The sequence below is a fragment of the Balaenoptera borealis genome (genome assembly GCF_965194805.1).
Source record: "Balaenoptera borealis genome assembly, chromosome: 6".
Lineage (NCBI taxonomy): Eukaryota > Metazoa > Chordata > Mammalia > Artiodactyla > Balaenopteridae > Balaenoptera > Balaenoptera borealis.
The window spans coordinates 28002280-28025232 of record NC_138863.1 but is presented as its reverse complement, the minus strand read 5'-3'; the positions used below and the strand labels follow the sequence as shown (position 1 = coordinate 28025232).

Here is a 22953-nt window from a genome sequence, read left to right as displayed (position 1 = left end):
TTTGTCTAAGCATAGGCAAAAACAAAGCGAATGTGCCACCCACAAAATACCAGACACAGGCCCTCTCTCAGCCAAAATGATTAACTACTACTTCTTTATCAATTGCAGCTTAATCCTTGTTCTTTGCTCCCTTCCCCATGAGTAGATCTATTAAGATATCCAATCATAAAATTACACTTGCTGTCTGACAACACCCAATTAAGTGAACTCCTGCTTTTTATTGTATTATTTATTTTATGTTTTTTTGGCCGCGCCGAGCAGCATGTGGGATCTTAGTTCCCCAACCAGGGATTGAACCCGTGCCGCCTGCAGTGAAAGTGCGGAGTCCTAACCACTGGACCACCAGGGAAGTCCAACTTCTGCCTTTTTAGGCACTTCCCCAAGTCACCCAACCAATGTAGAAATCCTATCATAGTTCTTTCTAACCCTCTTACGGAGACAGTCCATGCTTCCCTATGGTGTATGTTCTCTCCGTCACTGTAACCAGTAGCAAACCCCTTTGTTTCACAACAGGTGTGTCTGGTGGCTTTTGGCTAAAGGACATGGACCTGAATAAATGGGATTATGTGTTTAATGTGTTTGGCACATACTTGGCACAAATGAGCACTGAATAAACGTTTGATATTAGTAATAGTGAGACATTATTAAGGATGACTTCAGCCCATTTGTCTCTCTCAAAGATGCCTGAAAAATGTCTCCACCACAAAGCCATTTTGTGGTAAAAATGTAGATATGGAAGGAACTTTAGAAATCATCTAGCGTTTTTCAAATTCTAGGATGCATTAAGAATCACCTGTGCTTATTAAAAATGCTAATTGCCAGGCTCTACCCTCTTCTGAGATTTGCATCATTAGATCTGGAAAAGACTCTAGGAATCTGCATTTTAACTGGCAGCAGCAGGTTGTTCTTGGACCAAACTTTGAAAAACACTACTCTGATTTATTCCTTCTTCTTTTCTTTTCTTTTCCTTTCTTTTCTTTGTGTGTGTGTGTGTCTGTGTGTATAGCTGATATTCAGCGTTCTGTTAGTTTCAGGTGTAGCGATTCAGTTATACATATATTTATATCTATTCTTTTTCAGATGATTTTCCCTTATGGGTTATTGAGTATAGTCCCCTGTGCTATATATGAGGTCCTTGTTGTTTACTATTTTATGTATAGTAATGTGTATATGTTAATCCCCACCCCACCGCCCTGCCACCCATCTTTACTTTTGTATTCTCACTAACTGGAAAAATGAACTGGCCCATAAAGTTTACTCAATAAATGTCTGGGGGATATGAGCGTTATTCCCTCGTCTGAAATTCATCGTTGTAATAGTCCACGGGACCTCTTTCAAATGCTCAGCGCAACAGGCCTACACACTCACATCAAAGTTCAGCATTTGCAACTTTCAATGTGTAGGATGACACAAGCACCCTGCACTTGATCTATTTAATGGGCATTTATAATAGGCGAGATGAGTAAGCAAAAGAGAGGAAACAGAACTGTGCTGTCCCCTAAGCCCTCTGCTCCTTCGTGATTCTAATTTTATGTCTCCTGAGACGCCAAATTACTGTTACAACAGCAGTGTCCAATTCCAGAGTTTTGCTAGTGTCTGAGGTCCAGTCAACTGTTGACCTTACTACCCACATGCTTGCTTCCTAGTATTGATAATTAACGTAGCATTTGTATCATATACATGCTTGGTTAAATGAGAAGAGGTCATTTGGTTGGCGGCCATGTAGACCAAACTCTCCCAAACAAGGAGACTGGGTAAGGACCCGGAGATCATAACACCAGCCTCTGCTTCTCTTTCTTGGCTTGTCTTTGATGGCCATTCAGTAACTGACATGAAGACAGGAAGCAATCATTGACCCACCTCTGCTTAACTCCTATGGCATTCCTCTTGGAACAAATGGATTTTCATGTTCAAAATGTGAAATGAAATTCATATTTTATGGCAAGGCAAGAAAAATTTCAACATAAAAATTCTTTTCTGCCCTTTGGCTTCCCCTTTCCCCGCCACATTGTGTATCTGCATTATACATCAACCAAACCTCCCCCATCATCAAGAATACCTGCTCAACCATAAACAGCAACGTTCTCCTAGCACCAAAAAGACAACTCCTTAAAAGATAACATTCCTTCTTTTTGGTTTTCTTTTTTAAATAAATAAATATTTATTTATTTATTTTTGGCTGTGTTGGGTCTTCCTTGCTGTGCGCAGGCGTTCTCTAGTTGCTGCGAGCGAGGGCTACTCTTCGTTACGGTGTGCGGGCTTCTCATCGCTGTAGCCTCTCTTGTTGTGGAGCACGGGCTCTAGGCGCGCGAGCTTCAGTAGTTGTGGCTCGAGGGCTCTAGCGCGCACACTCAGTAGTTGTGGCACACGGGCTTAGTTACTCTGCGCCATGTGGGATCTTCCCGGACCAGGGCTTGAACCTGTGTCCCCTGCATTGGCAGGTGGATTCTTAACCACTGTGCCACCAGATAAGTCCAACATTCCTTCTAGAGCTTGTAAAGGATCACGTGACCCACCACGATGGCGCTTAAATCTGGATTATGTAAACTGTCAATAATATGTCATTTAATGTACAGCCCTCTGTCTCAAAAAACTTATATATACACTGTGTCTTGACTTCTAACAGGCGGAACAGTTCTCAGAGCTTCCTGAGATGCTCTTCCCAGGCTATAATCCTCAAATTTGGCTCGAATAAAAGTTTCCAATTCTTTCTTAAATTGACTGATTAATTTTTCATCGACAAGAACAATACGTCTCAGGACTTCCCCAGTGGTCCAATGGCTAAGACCCTACGCTCCCAATGCCGGGGACCAGAGCTCGATCCCTGGTCGGGGAACTAGATCCCACATGCATGTTGCAACTAAGAGTTCGCATGTTGCAACAAAGAAGTCCGCATGCTGCAACGAACATCCCACGTGCTGTAACTAAGACCCCACACAGCCCAAAATAAATAAACAAAAATTTAAAAAAATTTTTAAAAAAGAAACAAAAACAATACGCCTTCTTGTTTAAGCAACAGGTGGTTGTGACTGTCAGTTTCGCTTTAACAAACCCACAAAGAAGAAAATTTGAACTCCAAAAGTCCAGAGGGGATGGAATAAGACACCTGCTTACATCAGGACCTACCCCTTGACAATGGGGAAGGAAAACTGGAGAGGGAACCCATAGTGAGGAGAACATTTTGAGGGTATAGCTCAATAGAGTGGGGTCTTGACACTTTTATGGAATAGCTGCTACTTCAGTTTCTGTGCTTGGTGGAACTTTTGTAAGGTTAGTCCAGAAGACACTGTGGATTCAAAGGGAGAAAAGAGGAAAAAAAGGGAAGAAAAAGCTTTAAAATCTGGACTTATAACAAACTAGGATATATAGGAAATACTAGTGTGTGTAGGGTATGTAGGTTGATACCAAGGTTATCTCGAATTGTTGGTTCATCTTCGTGGAGAGAAGGTTAGTGGGATCCTGTAGGGTATCCCTTCTCTGCTTTCACCTCAGACACTCATCTCTTCAAGGTCCCAGTGTTTAGAGAGAGGATAGAGAGAAGGAGGAAGGGTAGATTAGGAGTTAGTTTGGGCATAATGTCTTTCCCCGGCCACTCCCCACTGTTGACCTTTTCTTTAAGTTGGGATTAGAGGGTGGATAGCATTCTCTTTGCCTGTGCCCCAGGAAGGGAAGCAACTTGCAAACTTGATCAATGAGATCCAAGGTCTCTAATTTTATGTGCCTTCAGTTCAGGTGTTTCAGGATAATTTCCATGTCTGATGTGTGTGATTTTAAGCCTACTAGGCAAATAATGTAAAACTTGGCACTGCAAGAAGCTTTTGGCTTTCTCATTCGTGTTTGCTGTATTATTATTGGCAAACAGAGGACCCTGGTTAATGTCTCCAGGAAGCCAACACTAGTTTTGGGAGTTTAAAGGTTAAAGAACTGAGATTTAGGAACAATTAATATCAAATAATACAAGAATCTATTTTCCAGGGAAGGAACCTTTATAAAGAGCCTTACCATGTGCCTCAGCCTGCCTGGAACGGTCCTGGTTCATGCCTCTTGCTCCAGTGTAATCCTTAATAGAACACACTCACTCTCAAAAATGACTCAGGATAAGCAACAAATTATATGCTTGCTCTGGTAATAAGCCACTTGGGTGGTGGATATGGAGCCCTTGAATGCGTGAGATGGAAGGAGACTCTACAGAGAATGAACAACCATGTGGGTACATCTAAGGACAGAGAAGAGAGGAGCAAGGAAGGGAAAGGCCAGACCACCCAGCAGCAGGTTGGAGCTTGCAGACTAGAGCAGGGTCATCCAATATTAAACTTGATACTGTTGTGCTATTGTGATCTAAACTTGCATCTCTCCCCTCACAACCTCTATAACAAAGCTGGCTGCACACATTAATGCTTTATGTGAGAAATGGTTTAGGAGTTCAAGGAAAAGGCACTATGTCTCCACTTTGGGTCAGTGTGGATCCACTCAATGACAAGGCAGGAGTTCAGAGTGGAGAGTAACTGGGAAAAGCATAAACAACTCGTCTCCTCTCCAGAATTCCAAGAAACACTGGGTATATGTGTGTTGGAAGAAGTGGGTACATAAGTCTCCCACCTGCTGTGAGATGAGCTTTGAGCCATTTATTAGAATCTCAAAGGATGGGGTACTTCAGATGAATTTTGACCTGAAGCTGTCAGCTTCATTGGGGAACTTTATAAGAAACAGTGCTAAGAACTGTATTTAATTATCGCAGGATGTTATTGAGGACGTTGTTTGCTCAGTATCTTCTTTACTAGGACCCACAAGAAAATTTTCTTTTAGGTTTCAGTACTGGGAATGGTTAGTCTAGTCTTGAAGAATTAATTTATTTGTCTTATGGACTCTGTCAGTCATGGAACTGATCATGTTTCCTTCTACGTCTTGGCTGCTGGATCCAAATCTGGTTCTAACTGCAGCCACCAAAGTGCGTTTATAGCCCCCAGTTTGGGCTCAAACTTCACTCCTGGCTCCATCTCTCTCTCTCTCTCTCTTGCTTTTCTTCTGACCCAATTTTTTCATTCCCCTATTTTTAATTTCTTTAATTTATTATGTTGTAATTTTTTATTAGTGACCTTAATCTATGTTTTTAAAATAAAGAAAACTAATCAAACAAGCAAACTTCTCCAGCAAATTTTAATGCCCTTTTTTGATTTAGTATTATTTTTCTTTATTATTATTATTACTATTATTATTATTATTATTATTATTATTATTATTATTAGTTTGGCTGCATTGGGTCTTCATTGCTGCACGCGGGCTTTCCCTAGTTGTGGCCAGCAGGGGCTACTTCTCATTGCGGTGCCCAGGATTCTCATTGCGGTGGCTTCTCTTGTTGCGGAGCACGGGTTGTAGGTGCATGGGCTTCAGTAGTTGCAGCACGCAGGTTCAGTAGTTGCATCATGCAGGCCCTAGAGCGTGAAAGCTTCAGTACTTGTGGCATGTGGGCTTTAGAACTCAGGCTCAGTAGTTGTGGTGCACGGGCTAGTTGCTCCTTGGCATGTGAGATCTTCCCAGTCCAGGGATCGAACCCATATCGCCTGCATTGGCAGGAGGATTCTTAACCACTGCACCACCAGGGAAGTCCCTTATTTTTCATATATGGTCATAGTACTTTACTCCCATTAAAATGATGGGAGGCAGGGACTTCCCTGACAGTCCAGGAGTTCAGACTCCATGCTTCCACTGCAGGGGGTGTGGTTTCGATCCCTGCTAGGGGAACTAAGACCCACATGCAGCGTGGCCAGAAAAAAAAAAAAAAAATGATAGGAGGCAGAGTTTTCCTATGTGCATATGGTTTTTGGTAAAAATCCTGAAAATTTTGTACAAAGCACATATAGCAAAGAGACAGTGAACTCTATTGGGAAATCTCATGGAGGTATGAGGTATTGGAAATGGGAGAAAAGGGATGGAGGCTGTTAGAAGGATAAGGAGTGCAGTAGGTAAGAGGACCAGTTCATTTATTTGTTTGTTTATGGAGCTAAAGTAAGAGTCTAGATGAGAATGGCTTTCCTTATCAATTAAGACTTGGACTATATAGGGAAGATGGTGGGGATAACCTGGAGGGATAACTTGAGGTGTTTCAATAAGTACTTGTTTATTTTTGTAACTGTAAATATATCTTTGTAAGATTAACCACAAATGGGTTGAGCCCAGTTGAACTGAACTTTGAGCCTACATGGCCTAGCCTTTAAAAGAATGCTGGCAATAATATCCTCTACTTAATTCCCCTTATAGGAGGTTGTTTCCCATCTTGAAAACATATGTTATCATGTCTGGCCAAGTGCCATTATTGCTTTTGAAGTCCTAATAGATTAAAAGAAAGGCAGGACTCTATTAGTGCCAGAAACACAAGCTAAATCTTTTATTAGATTCTAAAGGAGAAAAGTGGAGAATGAAAATACTTCAGTAAAAATCTGTCACCCGTCTTAGAGAACCAGCTTTGGCATTCATCGCCCCCCAGTCAAGATATCTCCTGTACTCCCCCGGCCTCAGGAGGTACTGCCTTCCCCTGTAGTTGGGCAGCTCGTAAAGGACCCAGGAGCCCTCCAGCACGTTGAGGGAGTGGATCTCAGTGAGGTGGAAGCGGTCCTGAAGAGAGAGACAATCGTCTGTGATCTCTGACATTTGTCCTCTGAAGTCATCTCTCTCATAGATTCTCATTCTGTAAGTGCCGGTGTGCTAGGGTGGCAGACAGAAAAGAAAAAGTAAGTGAACACAAATAGAGAGAAATTAAAGTTCCCTTAGTCCAAGTCTGCTTTCACCACAACCATGTTGCGGAGTTAAGGAGCCTTCCTGGTCCCCATCGCCCAGCCGTGAATCTCACGGTGGATGGGCTAAGCTAGGAACAGAACTTAGCAGCTCTTCAACTGCTATGCACCAGTCTCTGTCCTTGGGAATTTAGGTTTGTCTAAAATAAAACTGATCATTTTAGTGTTTGTTATTAGAGAACGTCCCTCTCAAAGGAGAAAAGTGAGCGTCATTGGAAAGTGAAACCTCATTTGATATATTACCCTTGTTATAAAGGAATCAACATTTAGCTATTTTCTGTAAGACTAATGTTTTGGTTTTCATGCATACTATGGATTATTAAGCTCTCGTAAAAAAAATAAGATGACACATCTTCCCTACCTCTGTTTTCATAATTTCATTTGCAGTTCAAATTTCAACCTATGTGACTCTTAAGCTTCCTTTCTGGCCTCCTACCCTCCACTTCCTCATTCCCTCAGCAGCAGGAATGGTCTTCTTGCAGCTCTGTTTGGATGACACTATATCTCATGCTCCCACACTTCTACACATTCTTCTAAGAACTCTGCCATCACTCTCTAGGAAAGACTGAATCTCAAAGTTTATTTTTGGATGTGGCCTGTCCTCTAATTTCTACCTCTAGGTGAGCTAATAGGTACTGCCTACAAAATCAGAATAGAAGCCAGGGGGCCTGTCTTCTCTAGGAGGATAATCAAATAGAAAAGTAAGCCAAAGCAAGCAAAAGTATTTTTATCAATTAAACAGAACCAGATTGTATTTATAAGTTGTGATCTATTGGATTTCTGAGTTGATATGGCTTGGAATGACCACTTTAAGAAATTATATCTTGAAAAAAAAAAAGAAATTGTATCTTGTAGTGGGAGTAGTTTGGGGTTAGCAGAGGCAAACTATTATATATAGAATGGATAAACAACAAGGTCCTACTGTATAGCCCAGAGAACCATATTCAGTATCTGGTGAAAAACCATAATGGAAAAGAATATAAAAAAAAGAATGTATGTATGTATAACTGAATCACTTTGCTGTACAGCAGACATTAACAGAACATTGTAAATCAACTATACTTCAATACAAAAAAAAGAAATTCTGTCTCGAACAGATGATAACATCAGTCTCTTCTATGTTCTGCTTTTTGTTAATGAGTCTTTTCATTTTTGATTCCGTTTAAAACATGAAACACTGGGAATATGTGATTTTAAGAAAACCACCACAGAGTTCATGAAGAACGGCTTGCTATCTGGGACACCCTTCTAGAACTGGCTGCATGCATTGGGGTCACTCCCCCTTTCTGCTCTCCAGGTGGAACGATTTGGTCGAAGGATAACAGTTTTTAATGGCTTTGATTTCCAAAGAGAGGAAGGCAAAGACAGAGCCACACTCACTGGGGGGATGAGGCGGCAGGAGCGGATGGAGTCGTTGAGGCCCATCCACTGCTGGTAGTCGGGGTAGTCGCCGCGCCGCAGGAAGTACTGGTGGCCCTGGTAGTTGGGGCGCTCGTAGAGCATCCAGCAGCCGCTGTCCACCCGGATGGAGTTGCAGCGGCTGAAGTAGGGCTGCAGGTTGGGGCAGTCGCTGCTGCACTCGTAGCAGCGGCCCTGGAAGCCCCGGTCCTCGTAGAAGGTGATCTGCAAAATGGGAAATGTGGAAGCATGAAGCGATTTGCATCCCCTCTGAAGATGCGGCGACGCGGCAAAGGTTGAGCATCAGGTACCCAGCACTTACCTTTCCCATTCTGGAGAGAGGGAGCAGGAGGTGTTCGCTGGATGCAGTGTGGGACTAGGGGGAGGGCCGCTGTATAAATAGCAGCCCTGACTGCTGCCTCCGCAGGAAATCACACAAAAGGAGCCCATTTCGGTGAGTAAGGGGATTTGCAAGCTCTCTCCTCTCCCTCCCCCTGGTCACTGTGGTTAGCTGAATGTTTACTCTTATTCTTTCTGGTAGGTTCGGGTTGTTCTAATTCACAAAAGCTGCTGTTGCCACCAAAATGAAAAGTCTTTAGCGTTTAGAAGGATGAGCGAAATTCTATCCCCATGCTTTTATTTTATAGCCTGGTCTGCTTAATTGACTCCTTAAAGGTAATTAAACTAAACCACGTGTTCTGCTCAGGGAGTGGTGTTTAAAAACAAAACAAAACAAAAATACTTCTTGAAAACCAGAATTTAAATAATAAGAAATCTTAAGGAAGAGGGAATCAAGTAATCTGTGAAAATGCTTTGAAAAGCATAAAGCGTAGTTCAAATTCAAGATTCTGTGATCATTGATGTTGTTGTTTGGGGGCCTATCTTGAGTGAAATTGATACTTGACTAGAAATTTGTGGGCTCCCTGAGGCCAGGAATTCTCTCTTTTTCCTTTCTGCCCCTGAGCCCTAGAGCAGGGGCTGGGCACATAGTAGGCCCTCAGTCCTTGGCTTTGACCTGAAAGAAAGCAGATTGCTGTGGCCTTCCTGTCTCACATCTCCCTTGGAGCCCACATCCTTCCTTCTGCTGGTGGCTACCCAGAGATTGCTCGCTCTTTGGGGTCCCTGGGCTCCTTCAAATGTCCTAAGATCTATCTTTCCTCTTCACCATGATAAACTCTTGCTCACTTGATAAGGGTGATTTGAGTTAGTGTAAGGAGTGATGTAGAAACCCTCAAGGTACCACACCCTCTACTTCCTCAGACTTTTGAGATGCTAGACAGTACCAGACAACAGAGAATCTTGATACCAGGCCAGACAACAGAGTATCTTGATAGTATGGATTTCACAGTGTGATATGGGGACCTCTAAGGTCCCCAAGACACTTTCAAGGGGTTCATATGGTCAGAACAGTTTTCATAACAATACCAAGATGTTATTTGCCCTTTTCACTCTTATTCCTTCACAAGTGTACAGTGGAGTTTTTCCAGAGCCTATATGACATTAAAGGGATTTGGTAAAATGTAAAGCAATTCCAGTCTTTTCATTGTTTTTGCTTTGGAAAATATGGTCATTATTCATAAAATATGTTATTTATGTTAACATGTAATAGGTTTACTACCTGAGGCTCTTCCTATAAAAAGGGGAACCCACAGTGAGGAGGAGTCCCCCTATTGGAATAGAACCAACACAGTATCCAGCAGATACCCAGGCCCTGGCATGACCCTCCATGGGACGATAAAGAGTATATAGGTGTTTACAGGCTGGCTCCAGTCTATTTCATAGCCTATGTCATGTGACATGGTAGAATTCATCCTGACCTCTTGCAAAACTGGTGGCAGCACTAACAGAGCCCTGAGGCAAACAATTATATTAAGACGTTTTAGGGATCAAATAAAATACTAGAAATAAAGCAGGCCGTCCCTCGGTATCCGTGGGTTGGCTCCAGAACTCCCACGGATACCAAAATCTGCAGATGCTCAAGTCCCTTATACAAAATGGAGTAGTATTTGCATATAACCTACACAATCCTCCCATATACTTTAAATCATCTCTAGACTACTTATGATACCTACTACAATGCAAATGCTGTGTAAGTAGTTGTGAATACAGTGTAAATGATATGTAAATAGTTGCCAGTGTGCGGCAAATTCAAGTTTTGCTTTTTGAAAATTTCTGGAATTTTTTTTCGAATATTTTAGATCTGTGGTTGGTTGAATCCGTTGATGCAGAACTCGTGGATACAGAGGACTGACTGTATTGGCTCAAGAGGTTGGTGAGAGAGACAGCTTTACCTGCTGACTCCAAAGTCATGGGAAAGATTGAGTCAGAGGCCTACACACAAGCCCTTTTACGTGTATAGTCAGCTTCTGATGTTAGAGCGTCAGGGATCTGGACTGGGTCAGGCAGGGGGTGAGTGGTGCATTCGGGGCCTGCATCATTGCTTAGTGGAGGAGCAAGTGCTTGCAAACGACCCTACCTGTGACCAACCACCTGCCTAGCCCATGCCTTGCATTCACACTGCTTCTTCTAAAGCTCTCTCTCTCTTTTTTTTCTTTCACAGTACTTACAAGCACCATGAAATTCTTGAATAGGTACTATTTCTGGTGAACACATTCAGGGAACAACGGCAGCATCCATCCATCCATACTCCTGCAGTTACTGCTTGTGTAATCTTTGGAAAGCCACTTACCTTCCCCAAGCCCCAGTTTCCCCATTTGTAAAATAGGAATGACAATGAAAATCAAAGGAGATAATGGACTTGAAAGCACATGGTAAATTGCAAAGTAATACCAGTGGTTAAAAACATTATATCATTCATATTTTAATAAATGCTAAAGATGCCCAAGGCTGAATCAGGAAGAAATAGAAAATATGAACAGACCAATTACCAGTAATGAAATCGAATCAATAATTTTAAAAACTCCCAACAAATAAAATTCCAAGGCCAGAGAAATAGTTGAGGGAGATTAAGAAGTACAAATTTTCAGTCACAAAATAAAGGAGTCCTAGGTATGAAATGTACAGTGTGAAGAATATAGTAAACAAGTAGGTAATATCTTTGTATGGTGACAGATGACAACTAGGTTTATCATGGTGATCATTTTGAAATGTATAGAAATACTGAATCACTATATTGTGCACAGGAGCTAACATAGTGCTATAGGTCAATTATACTTCAAAAACAAACCAACAAACTCATAGAAAAAGAGATTCGATTTATGGTTGCCAGAGGTGGGAGGTGGGGGTAGGTAGTGGTGGTCAAAATGTACGAACTTCCAGTTATAAAATAAAAAAGTACTAGGGATGTACGAATAAATAAGTACAACATGATAAAGATAATTAACACTGCTGTAAGTTATATATGAAATTTATTAAGTGAGTAAATCCTAAGAGTTCTCATCCCAAGGAAAAATTTTGTTTTTCTGTTTCTTTAATGTTGTGTCTATATGAAATGATGAATGTTCACTAACCCTATTGTGGTAGTCATTTCATGAGGTATGCAAGTCGAATCATTATGTTTTACACCTTAAGCTCATACAGTGCTGTATGTCAATTACATTTCAAAGAAACTGGGAAAAAACCCAAACCAAAAAAAGAAGTTAATAATCAGTGCTTGCAATTAAAAAAAAAAATGCTGAAGTCGATAATAGCATTCCTTGCTACATTAATCAAAAATAAATGTGTTTCTGGGCTTTGATGTCATAGCCTTCGTTTTTGCTTATGGTATGGAGACTAAGTATGATCAATTGGTAATTTCATATACTGGAATGCTTTGATCAAATTTAGCAAAGATCCTTTGATAATTTTGATTTCACAATCAAATGATGACTGTCATTTATGTGTGATCTGGAGCCAGATGCTAAGAGGAGGACTGACGTATGTGACGATCGTGCAGTCAGAGCAGATGGAGTGGTTGAAGTCCTCCTAGTGCTGGTGGTGGATGAACCAGCCCAGAGCGGCCAGCCCTTGCTGTCCACCTGCATGCAGTAAATTGCTGCTGTTGAAGCACGGCTGCAGGTAGGCGTGGTCGCTGCTGCCCTCATAGGAGGGGATCTGCAATGCAACATGCCAACAGTAAGGGAAATCCTCTCAAGAACACGTTGTCGTGAGTTCATTGACCAGCCCCTGTTGTAAACCCACTTCACTGTGGTTGGTGGACTGAAGATGCAGAGGCCAGGGGCGTCATCATCTGTAACAGAGGCTTAGGGGTGTATGGGCTGGTGTGTGTGTATGTGTGCGCATTTCAGATCTAGCAGGTGATTTAGGCCTGATTTGGCTAACAGTAGAATTTTCCCCCCTTTCTCATTTCCGTGTCACCAGTGAGGTTTTTTTATGTGTTTACTTTTAGTTTTCATTACATTATAACTGTATCCTTTCTCTTAAAGTGCTTTGGAGGTCTTTGAAGCAGTATAGAAAGGAAAGTTGATATATAATGAACAAGTCACAAGAAGTGTCGTCACATTATTTTATTGAACCCTTTTTTGGTTAAGTAGAGAAATAGTACGAGTAGACACAATTCATACTGAAATGTGTTTTAAATCTTGGCAGTGCAGAAGGGAGATTTTTTCCCCCATCTTGCCTCTAAATTCAAGATGTCTGATGATCTGGGCCTATGGAAGGAAGCTGTTCCTAATACTGGAACACCTTCCCTTCTTAGAGGCTTATCAAATTCCATCCAATCTTCAAGGCAGTCTAGGTTCCTCTTCTCAGGATGGCTCCTCTTACAACCAGCTTTTACTTGTCTCTCCCTTCTCTGAACGTTTACATCCACTTCATTAATACCCAGCTTAGCACTTAAGCATTGCCTTTATCATATAATGTCTCCTTTTCTTGGTTTAATGTCTTTTTTTTTTAACATCTTTATTGGAGTATAATTGCTTTACAATGTTCTGTGAGTTTCTACTCTATTACAAAGTGAATCAGCTATACATATACATATATCCCCATATCCCCTTCCTCTTGTGTCTCCCTCCCACCCTCCCTATCTCACCCCTCTAGGTGGTCACAAAGCACTGAGCTGATCTCCCTGTGCTATGCGGCTGCTTCCCACTAGCTATCTATTTTATATTTGGTAGTGTGTATATGTCAGTGCCACTCTCTCACTTTGTCCCAGTTTACCCTTCCCCCTCCCCATGTCATCAAGTCATTCTCTACATCTGTGTCTTTATTCCTGTCCTGCTCCTAGGTTCTTCAGAACCTTTTTTTTTTTTTTCAGATTCCATATATATGTGTTAGCATACGTATTTGTTTTTCTCTTTCTGACTTACTTCACTCTTTATGACAGACTCTAGGTCCATCCACCTCACTACAAATAGCTCAATTTCGTTTCTTTTTATGGCTGAGTAATATTCCATCGTATATATGTGCCACATCTTCTTTATCCATTCATCTGTCGATGGACACTTAGGTTGCTTCTATGTCCTGGCTATTATAAATAGTGCTGCAGTGAACACTGTGGTACATGACTCTTTTGGAATTATGGTTTCCTCAGGGTATATGCCCAGTAGTGGGATTGCTGGGTTGTATGGTAGTTCTATGTTTAGTTTTTTAAGGAACCCCCATACTGTTCTCCATAGTGGCTGTATCAATTTACATTCTCACCAAGAGTGCAAGAGGGTTCCCTTTTCTCTACACCCTCTTCGGCATTTATTGTTTGTAGATTTTTTGATAATGGCCATTCTGACCGGTGTGAGGTGATACCTCGTAGTTTTGATTTTCATTTCTCTAATGATTAGTGATGTTGAGCATCCTTTCATGTGTTTGTTGGCAATCTGTATATCTTCTTTGGAGAAATGTCTATTTAGGTCTTCTGCCCATTTCTGGATTGGGTTGTTTGTTTTTTTGATATTGAGCTGCATGAGCTGCTTGTATATTTTGGAGATTAATCCTTTGTCAGTTGCTTCATTTGCAAATATTTTCTCCCATTCTGAGGGTTGTCTTTTCATCTTGTTTATGGTTTCCTTTGCTGTGCAAAAGCTTTTAAGTTTCATTAGGTCCCATTTGTTTATTTTTGTTTTTATTTCCATTTCTCTAGGAGGTGGGTCAAAAAGGATCTTGCTGTGATTTATGTCATAGAGTGTTCTGCCTATGTTTTCCTCTAAGAGTTTGTTAGTGTCTGGCCTTACATTTAGGTCTTTAATCCATTTTGAGTTTATTTTTGTGTATGGTGTTAGGGAGTGTTCTAATTTCATTCTTTTATATGTAGCTGTCCAGTTTTCCCAGCCTGGTTTAGTGTCTTCAACAAGGTAATAAGCTTAAGGGTAAGGGCCATGTCACACTTATCTATCCCCCATGATTATTTACTAATTAATTATATGGATAGAGTCCTGGAAACAAGAAAAACGGTTAAGCAAGTGATGCCCATTTTATTGCACATGATTCTGATTTTATTTTGGAAAACAATAACTCGCCCACATGAGGTCACCTGTGTGGATGTTCAGAGACACAGCCATCATTCTCTCCCACTCAGTCCTCTACCACGTCCCCTGGTTCTGATAGCCTCCACTCCTGTCTGGTCCTTGGTGACCTGGGAAAACTTGAAGGGAGGTAAAAATGGCCCAGAAATTGGGCAGGCTGGTGTAGGATGGCAGCAGGGAGGCCTTCCTGAGGGGAGGGGAGGTGTTAGAGCACCACCAGAGCTCTCCCGTGAAGGTCTCAGAACTTACCTTTAACTGCTAAAGGAGAGAGACAGGAGAGATGGCCTGAGAAAGAGAACAAAAATGAAAGAAAAGGTGATGAGCAACATTTTTGCGAAGAAAAATAATGAGATTCCCAGCCACTTCCTTGCATCTTAGAAGATGGATGGGTCAATGGAATAAGACATTGGGTCCTGGATGCTGCAAGACATGCTTTGTTCTGTCTCTTTGTAGTATCAGCCAACACCCCAGTCTAAAATATGTGGGAGATTAAGGGACTGAGCCAATGAGCCTTTTAGCACAAATATTTGATTCCAAGTTTAAAGTTATATACAAGTTTTTTGTTTTTCCTTTAAAAAGAACTGCAAAACTTGTTTTAAAAAAGACAGGTCTTATTTAAATTTTAAAAAATTTAAAAAAAATTAAAAAACCATTTAAAGTTCTTTAGGAACTCATGGTTAAACAAACTCATATATCAAAATACATAGACTTGCATGTCAAAATATTTGAATGGATCTAATATAACCCTGGTTTCTTCCAAAAACAAAATAGTTCATTTAAGAGCCATTAGGGGACTTCCCTTGTGGTCCAGTGGTAAAGAATCTGCCTTACAATGCAGAGGACGTGGGTTTGATCCTTGGTCAGGGAACTAAGATCCCACATGCCACGGGGCAACAAAGGCCACGTGCCACAACTACTGAGCTCGTGTGCCTCAACTAGAGAGCTTGTGTGCCACAGCTACAGAGCCCACGTGCCCTGGAGCCTGTGTGCCACAACTAGAGAGAGAAAAAAACACAACTAGAGAGAAGCTCGCGTGCTGCAACGAAGAGCCCTCGTGCCTCAACTAAGACCCAACACAGCCAAAAATAAATAAAAATAAATAATAAATAAATAAATCTTTAGAAAAAAAGAGCCATTAAAGTTACCTGAGGCCTATTAGAAGGCTCTGTGGAAATAGTTCATTACCCTCCCTGCCTCCCTTCCCCCATACAAATGTTTTAGTTTGTCAGCTGGGTTTTCCTGAAGCGTTTGCAGACTTCTTTCTCTGGTAACCACTTATGTGTCTCCCAGATGAAACCTCTTGAGTTCATCAGCACATCATTGACATGACCCTGCTGAAGGAAGCCACATCTGCTCTCACTTAAGTAGGTAGGATTGAACCTGCAGCAAACTTTACAGCACTCACTTGGCTCATGATGATGGAAATAATAATAGTTAATAATGACAGCCTACTGTATGAAGAGTGTTTAGTGTGTTCTAGACATTGTACCAGGAATCTTATATAGAGTGCATCATGTAGCTAACACAGCACAATTATTATCAGGACTTCCCCAAATATTTGAGAGATCCAGGGCAAGAGCATAAATAGAGGCCCCCTCCACCACCCCATGGACCGCCCTCCTTCCTTCTCACTCCCTCACATGTCCAAGCTCCATCCACATGCTCCACCCCCCCATCCCGACCATGCCCCCCAAACAGCTGCCCTTTGAGTACCAGTGTCCTTGGGTGAGTGCGTGAAGACTCTCTCTTAGATTTTGGAAGCAAGGGTGTAAATGGAGGAAATTCTGGAGCTCCAGGTATAAGGACTGTGGTCTAGAAGACGTGTGGGCATGTCGTTGTTGTTCCACACATTCCCGTCCTGTGGGGAAGACTGTATCTGGAGGAGGCCAGAGGAGGCTCTCTGAACACCCATTCCAGGCCGGGGTCCCCAGTTGACCAAGTCTAATTACATACTGATCACTATGAGAAACAAATTCAAAAAGGTACACACAGCTAGTAAGTAGAGGCACTGTGAATTGAACTCAGGTGTGTCAGCCTTGAAGTCCTAAACTAATTGTTTCTGCATAACAATGACTTGTTTTAGAGGTTATGTTTCTAGATGTGCATAGCTTATATTTTCCCTAATTATACACTTCTCATAGTAGGTTCAATGTCATTCTTTTTTTTTTTAATTTGTAAAGGGTCTAGCATCAAAATAGCCTGTTCTCCCTACCAACCTTGAGAATATTTGGCTTTAACAGGAATTCTGGTAAATTCTAGTGGATTCTTCAATTGACTGATTGCTGCCAGGCTGATTTCTTCAGCCTGGCTCTAGGATCTCAGCATTAACTGACTGCAAAGGGCTCCTTAATCCCTGAGTCACTGATTTGTGTGTAGCCTTCTAAGACAGCAGTAATGGGTGACTATTAAAAGGACGTTGAGGATGTTCACATTTCCTTGAATTAGAGATTTTTTTTTAGAAAATAGCTAATTTACTTTGCCCCCCCCCGCCTTTTTTTGAAGTCCATGTATATAGCATAACAAGGTAAAACTGATGGAGTGATGACTACTATTTATTGAGCTTCTTTACAGGAGGCATCTCATTTATTCCTCATAAGAACATGCAAGTGGGAAAACTGAGGCTTAGGGAGCATAAGTAACTTGCTCAAGGTCACACAGCCATTAGGTGGTCAAACCAGAAACCATGTCCATGGACCTCAAGGCCTACATTGGTAACCATTGAGATGCTCCACCTTGAAACCTAATACAGTCTTAAAGAATCAGAGCTGGAAGGAAACATGGAGCTCCTCTTGTCCACACCCCTTATTTTATAGAGAAGAAAACTTGTGGCACACTGAGCTTTCTTAGATAAAATGCCGTTTTCTAAACCCTTAAGTTCACTAGATTAAAGCAAAACAAAACAAAACCTCAGGTTAAAATTATTTTCAGTGAGACATCTGACCTGGGTTTTCCTTTTTTTTTTAAAAAAAGCAGAGCTCATATTTCATTAGTCACCCAACAAAGGACAACACACTATGGTTTAACTAAGCTAGTGGCAAAACAACAAATCTTTCTGTATATTTGGTATTGGTAAGAGCCACAGCAGTTTAATAATATGTGTATCTTCATATTTATAATTTATACCATATGTTCCTTCAGCAAGAAGGAATCTTATTCTAAAAGGTTATTTATTACTTAAGGTTCTGTGTCGGGCGTTATTACTTTTAAACAGCTTTGTTGAGATATAATTCACATACCATATAGTTTACCCATTTAAAGTGTATAATTCAATGGTTTTAGTATATTCACAGTTATGTGCAACCATCACCACAGTCAATTTTAGAGCATGCCCATCCCACAGTGAGAAGTCCTGTACCCTTTAGTTTTTGTTGCTTTATCCACCCATCCCCCACACCTAAGCAACCCATGAATCCACTTACTGTCTCTAAATTTGCCTATTCTGGTTATTTCATATAAATGAATCCTATAATAGGTGGTCTTATGTGACTGGCTTCTTTCACTTAGCATAATGTTTTCAAGGTTCATCCATGTTGTAGCATGTATCAGTACATCATTCCTTTTTATGGCCAAATAATATTCCATTGTTTGGATATATCACATTTCATTTATCCAATCATCCACTGATAGACATTTGGGTTGTTCTCACCTTCTGGCTATCGTGAATAGTGCTGCTATGAACATTCATGTATACTTTTTAAAAAAATAAATTTATTTATTTATTTATTTATTGGCTGCTTTGGGTTTTCATTGCTGGGCGTGGGCTTTCTCTATCTGCGGAGAGCGGGGGTTACTCTTCGTTGCAGTGTGCACGCTTCTCATTGTGGTGGCTTCTCTTGTTGCAGAGCATGAGCTCGAGGCACGTGGGCTTCAGTAGTTGTGGCACACGGGCTCAGTAGTTGTGGCTCGTGGGCTCTAGAGTGCAGGCTCACTAGTTGTGGCACACGGGCTTAGTTGCTCCACAGCATGTGGGATCTTCCTGGATCAGGGCTTGAACCCATGTCCCCTGCATTGGCAGGCAGATTTTTAACCATTGCACCACCAGGGAAGTCCCCATGTATATGTTTTTGTTTGAACACTCATTTTCAATTCTTTGGAGTATAAACATCAGAGTGGAATTGCTGAGTCATATAACTCTATTTAACTATTTGAGGAAATACCAAACCGTTTTCCACAGTGGCTGCAACATTTTCCATTCCCACCAGCTATTTATGAGACTTCCAATCTCTCCACATCCTTACTAACATTTGTTATTTTCTGTTTTTTTTTTTTCCTAAAATTATTATAACCATCCTAGTGGGTATTAAGTGCTACCCCACTGTGGTTTGATTTGAATTTCCCTAATGACTAATAATGCTGAGCATCTTTTCAGTAGCTTCTTGGCTATTTGTATATCTTCTTCATAAAGATGTATATTCAAATCATTTGCCCATTTTTTATTTGTGTTGTTTATCTTTCTGTTGTTGTTTTAAGAGTCTTTATATATTCTGGATACTAGACTCTTACCAGATAAAAAGTTTGTAAATATTTTCTCCCATTCAGTGGGCTGTCTTTTCACTTTTTTGATAATATCCTTTGATTCATAAAAGGTTTTAATTTTGATGAAGTTCAATTTATTATTTTTATTGTTATTGCTTGTGCTTTTGGTCATATTTAAGATATCATTGCCTAATAAAAGATCACAAAGATGTATGTCTCTGTTTTCTTCTAAGAGTTTTATAGCTTGAGTTCTTTGATTATTTTGAGTTAATTTTTATATGTGGTATGAAATGGGGGCCTAACTTTATTCTTTTGCATTTGGATATCCAGTAGTCCCAACACCATTTGTTGAAAAGCTATTCTTTCCCCATTGAATGGTCTTAGCACCCTTGTCAAAAATCAGTTGAGCATAGACATATGGGTTTATTTCTAGACTCTCAAGTCTACTCCATTCATCTCTATGTCTACCCTGTGCCAGTACCCTGCTGTCTTGATTACTGTTGCTTTCTGGTAAGTTTTGAAATTGAGAAGTGTGAGTACTCCTACTCTGTTCTTTTCTCAAGAATGTTTCGGCTATTCTGGGTCCCTTGCAATTCCATATGAATTTTAAAATTAGCTTCTCAATTTCTATGAAGAAGTTAACTGGGACAGAGCACTATTTTTGCTTATGTAAATTTGTGAAAAGAATTAGCATTCTGGGAGAGCAGCTCTACTCTAGTGGAAAGAAATGCCAGAGGTATGCAGGAAAACAAATATTCCTACTTCACTCTGCATAGTTGAGTCTTCCATAATTGAATCTTGATAAAAGTTCATATTGGAGTCCAAAATAAAGATGAGTATACTGTACTGCTGAATTTGAGGAAACCCTGATAATACATTAATTTCTTACATTTATATTTGTACAAACATTTAAAGATAACAAATTGTGTTAACAATCTTTCCCCAGCTGTTCATCATAATTACCCTGGAAATTAGCGAGACAGGAATTTATTATCACCTGTAGTTTTCAATAAGACAACTTAGGCACAGAGAGAATAAGAAATGACTTGCTCGAAGAGATAAGCTAGGAAGTGGAGTAACCAACCATCCTAGTTTACCTGAGACTGAGGGGCATTTTATTAGTAAGTAGAAGAGGCAGGATAACAACTCAGGCCCTTTAACTCTTTTTATTTTAATTAATTAATTAATTAATTAATTAATTAATTTTTGGCTGAGTTGGGTCTTTGTTGCTGTGCGCGGGCTTTCTCTGGTTGCGGCGAGGCCCAGGTCCTTTAATTCTTAATTTAACACTTCTCCTCCCAGATGACCTCATCATGCGTACTTGACCTTCTCTACTTTGGGAATTCCGCTTAAAACTTCTCTTTTCACTCAGCTTTTCTTGACTAATCTTACCTGAAACTTCAGCTGCCCTAACCTCTCCAGCAATCCTTTGTCTTTGGTATCCCAGCCACAACTGGTTCTATATTTTCTCCTGTATATGGGTTTCATAGTTTTTCATTATGTTTCTTTCCTCTCTCCCTCAGATCGTGGGTCATAGAGGCAGACAGTGTTTCTCCCTCCTTCCCATGACATGAGTGGGGACTTCATAATTACTGCTGCCTGACCAGCAGGAAGTAAGTAGACATTCAAGACACTTGACCTTCAGGGTCAGATAAGTTGCCAAGGGTCACCATTTATTAAAATTCAGTTATCATTTAAGATGAACAAGAATCACTTAGTGCCAGGAACACAATCTGTATATTTAGTGCAACTCTATGTGGGTTATAATAAGAAAAACACAGCCTAGTACAAATCGATGACACATCTCAGAGAGCCGACTTTGACATCCAGGCCTCCCCGGTCGTGGTAGCTCCTGTAGTCCCCCGGCCTCAGCAAGTACTGCCACCCCTGGTAGTTGGGCATCTCGTAGAGGACCCACCAGCCCTCCAGCATGTGGAGGCAGTGGAGCTCATTGAGCTGGAAGCGGTCCTGCATGCAGGAGCAGTCCCCCATGAGCTTGGACACCAGGCCTCCGTAGCCATGTCTCTCATACAGCTTTATCCTGTGAGAGCTAGTCTGTCGTGACAATAAACCAAAGATGAAAAATAAGTTGTGGGCATCCTTGATGTCAGTAAAAGTGACTCAATCAGCCTGCAGCTTCATGAAGCATGGTTTTCAAACTATCCTGTCATATATGTATCATTTCCTTACATGGTTGGTCTAACAAATTAGGGAGAGTATTTAAAATAAATCTGACCTGACCAGTGGTCTATCCTGTGGAAGAAACAAGAATTGAAATTGAAATAAAGTCAATAAAAGGGATTCCTTTGTAAAAAAAAAAAAAACCAACTGTCACAACCGTATTTAGTTGAGTCTGCAGAGAGGATTTTAACTCCCTTTACCATTATGACTGTGTATCACTGAATCCTATCAAGCTTGGTTTTTGTTTTTTTGGGTTTTTTGTATTTTTTTTTTTTTTGGCATATGGAAATTTATTACTATCCTGCTTTCATTATCAAAACTTATGATCTTGGTCTTTCCTTCTTGCCTTTGTATAAGGCCAAAAGAGAGACATTGGCTACTTTGACAACCTTAAAGCGGACTCCAGGAATGTCACCAACAGCATGACCTTTGCGACCAAATCCAGCAACCAGAACTTCATCATTTTCCTCAATAAAATTCAAACAACCATCACTGGGTACAAAGGCGGTGATTTTTTTGCCATTCTTGATTAGTTGAACCCTGACACACTTCCTGATGGCAGAATTTGGCTGTTTGGCTTCAACCCCTACTTTTTCAAGCACAATTCCCTTAGCATGAGAAGCACCTCCAAAAGGGTTGGCCTTCAGGGCTGTGCCCAAATGGGCTTTCTTGTACTGTTTATCATGCCACTCTGGTCTCGTCGGTGGCTACGGAGCTTCCTGGCAGTATGAAGACCGCGGCACTTGCCCATCCTGCCAGCGCCACGGGCCTGAGCGAAAGATGTATTTTTTTTTTAATTGGAGTATAATTGCTTTACAACGTTGTGTTAGTTTCTGCTGTAGAAAAAAGTGAATCAGCTATACATATACATATATCCCCTCCCTCTTGAGCCTCTCTCCCCCTACCATCCCACCCCTCTAGGTCATCACAAAGCACTGAGCTGAGCTCCTCAAGCTTGTTTTTAAATATTTTTATTTTGGAATTTATTTATTTAATTTATTTATTTTTGGCTGTGTTGGGTCTTCATTGCTGCGCGAGGGCTTTCTCTAGTTGTGGTGAGCAGGGGCTACTCTTCGTTTTGGTGCACAGACTTCTCATTGCAGTGGCTTCTCTTGTTGCGGAGCATGGGCTCTAGGCACGCGGGCTCAGTAGTTGTGGCGCACGGGCTTAGTTGCTCTGCGGCATGTGGGATCTTCCCGGACCAGGGCTCGAACCCATGTCCCCTGCATTGGCAGGCAGATTCGCAAACACTGCTCCACCAGGGAAGCCCCTCAAGCTTGTTTTTAAGTCACTTTTGCACTCATCACTTACAACAATTCATATTTACTCTGAGTCCACATGTCCAACATTTTGCCAAGTCACTTGTAAGTTGAGTTTCTTGCCTCAAAGAAGTTTCTATCTTACTTGTACCTCTTTTTGCATCTGTAAATTTCTGTAACTGAATTTTGGTTTCACTTCTTGAATCTGCTTGTCACGACACATAATTTGGTGTCATCAGAAAGTAGAAATACAAATTCCACGTGATTAAAAAACATTAAACAGCATTTTGGTGAGGACCATGTCCCATGAAATCCTAATTAATGATCTTTTTCTGACCCTTGTAAAAAACTAGTTGATAATGACTGCTGAATACAAGGAGCCACTTGCAAGCAGAAACATATTGTTCTAGTTTCTAGATCCGTAGGTCGTAA

At 41.0% G+C, this 22953-nt stretch overlaps 1 protein-coding gene and 2 pseudogenes across 3 annotated transcripts in view; all 3 read right to left on the bottom strand.

The window, feature by feature from the left end:
• Positions 1-5524: 5524 nt before the first annotated feature.
• On the bottom strand, positions 5525-8381 carry LOC309630749 (gamma-crystallin B). Its single transcript, XM_082396404.1, has 2 exons — positions 8172-8381; positions 5525-6702 (listed from the first exon to the last, which is right to left on the bottom strand). Exons 1-2 carry the CDS (start codon positions 8292-8294, stop codon positions 6427-6429), a joined length of 399 nt encoding a protein of 132 aa, XP_082252530.1. The 5' UTR covers positions 8295-8381; the 3' UTR covers positions 5525-6426.
• A 10055-nt stretch (positions 8382-18436) lies between these two features.
• LOC309630928 (gamma-crystallin A-like) overlaps positions 18437-22953 on the bottom strand; it is a 9256-nt pseudogene continuing 4739 nt past the window's right edge. The window contains exons 3-4 of the transcript in view: positions 21318-21334; positions 18437-21201 (exon numbers count right to left, since the gene is read on the bottom strand). The product of the transcript in view is annotated as a gamma-crystallin A-like (transcript). The remainder of the gene's footprint in view (positions 21202-21317; positions 21335-22953) is intronic.
• LOC309630747 (small ribosomal subunit protein uS12 pseudogene) lies at positions 21507-22037 on the bottom strand (annotated as a pseudogene). Its single transcript has one exon. The product of its transcript is annotated as a small ribosomal subunit protein uS12 pseudogene (transcript).

Excerpts from the sequence above, each read along its gene's own strand:
- LOC309630749 (XM_082396404.1), bottom strand. The coding sequence starts at position 8,294 with ATGCTCTACGAGCGCCCCAACTACCAGGGCCACCAGTACTTCCTGCGG. Across the intron at positions 6,703-8,171 it reads CCTGCCGCCTCATCCCCCCA|CACACCGGCACTTACAGAAT; the intron begins GTGAGTGTGGCT and ends CTGCCACCCTAG.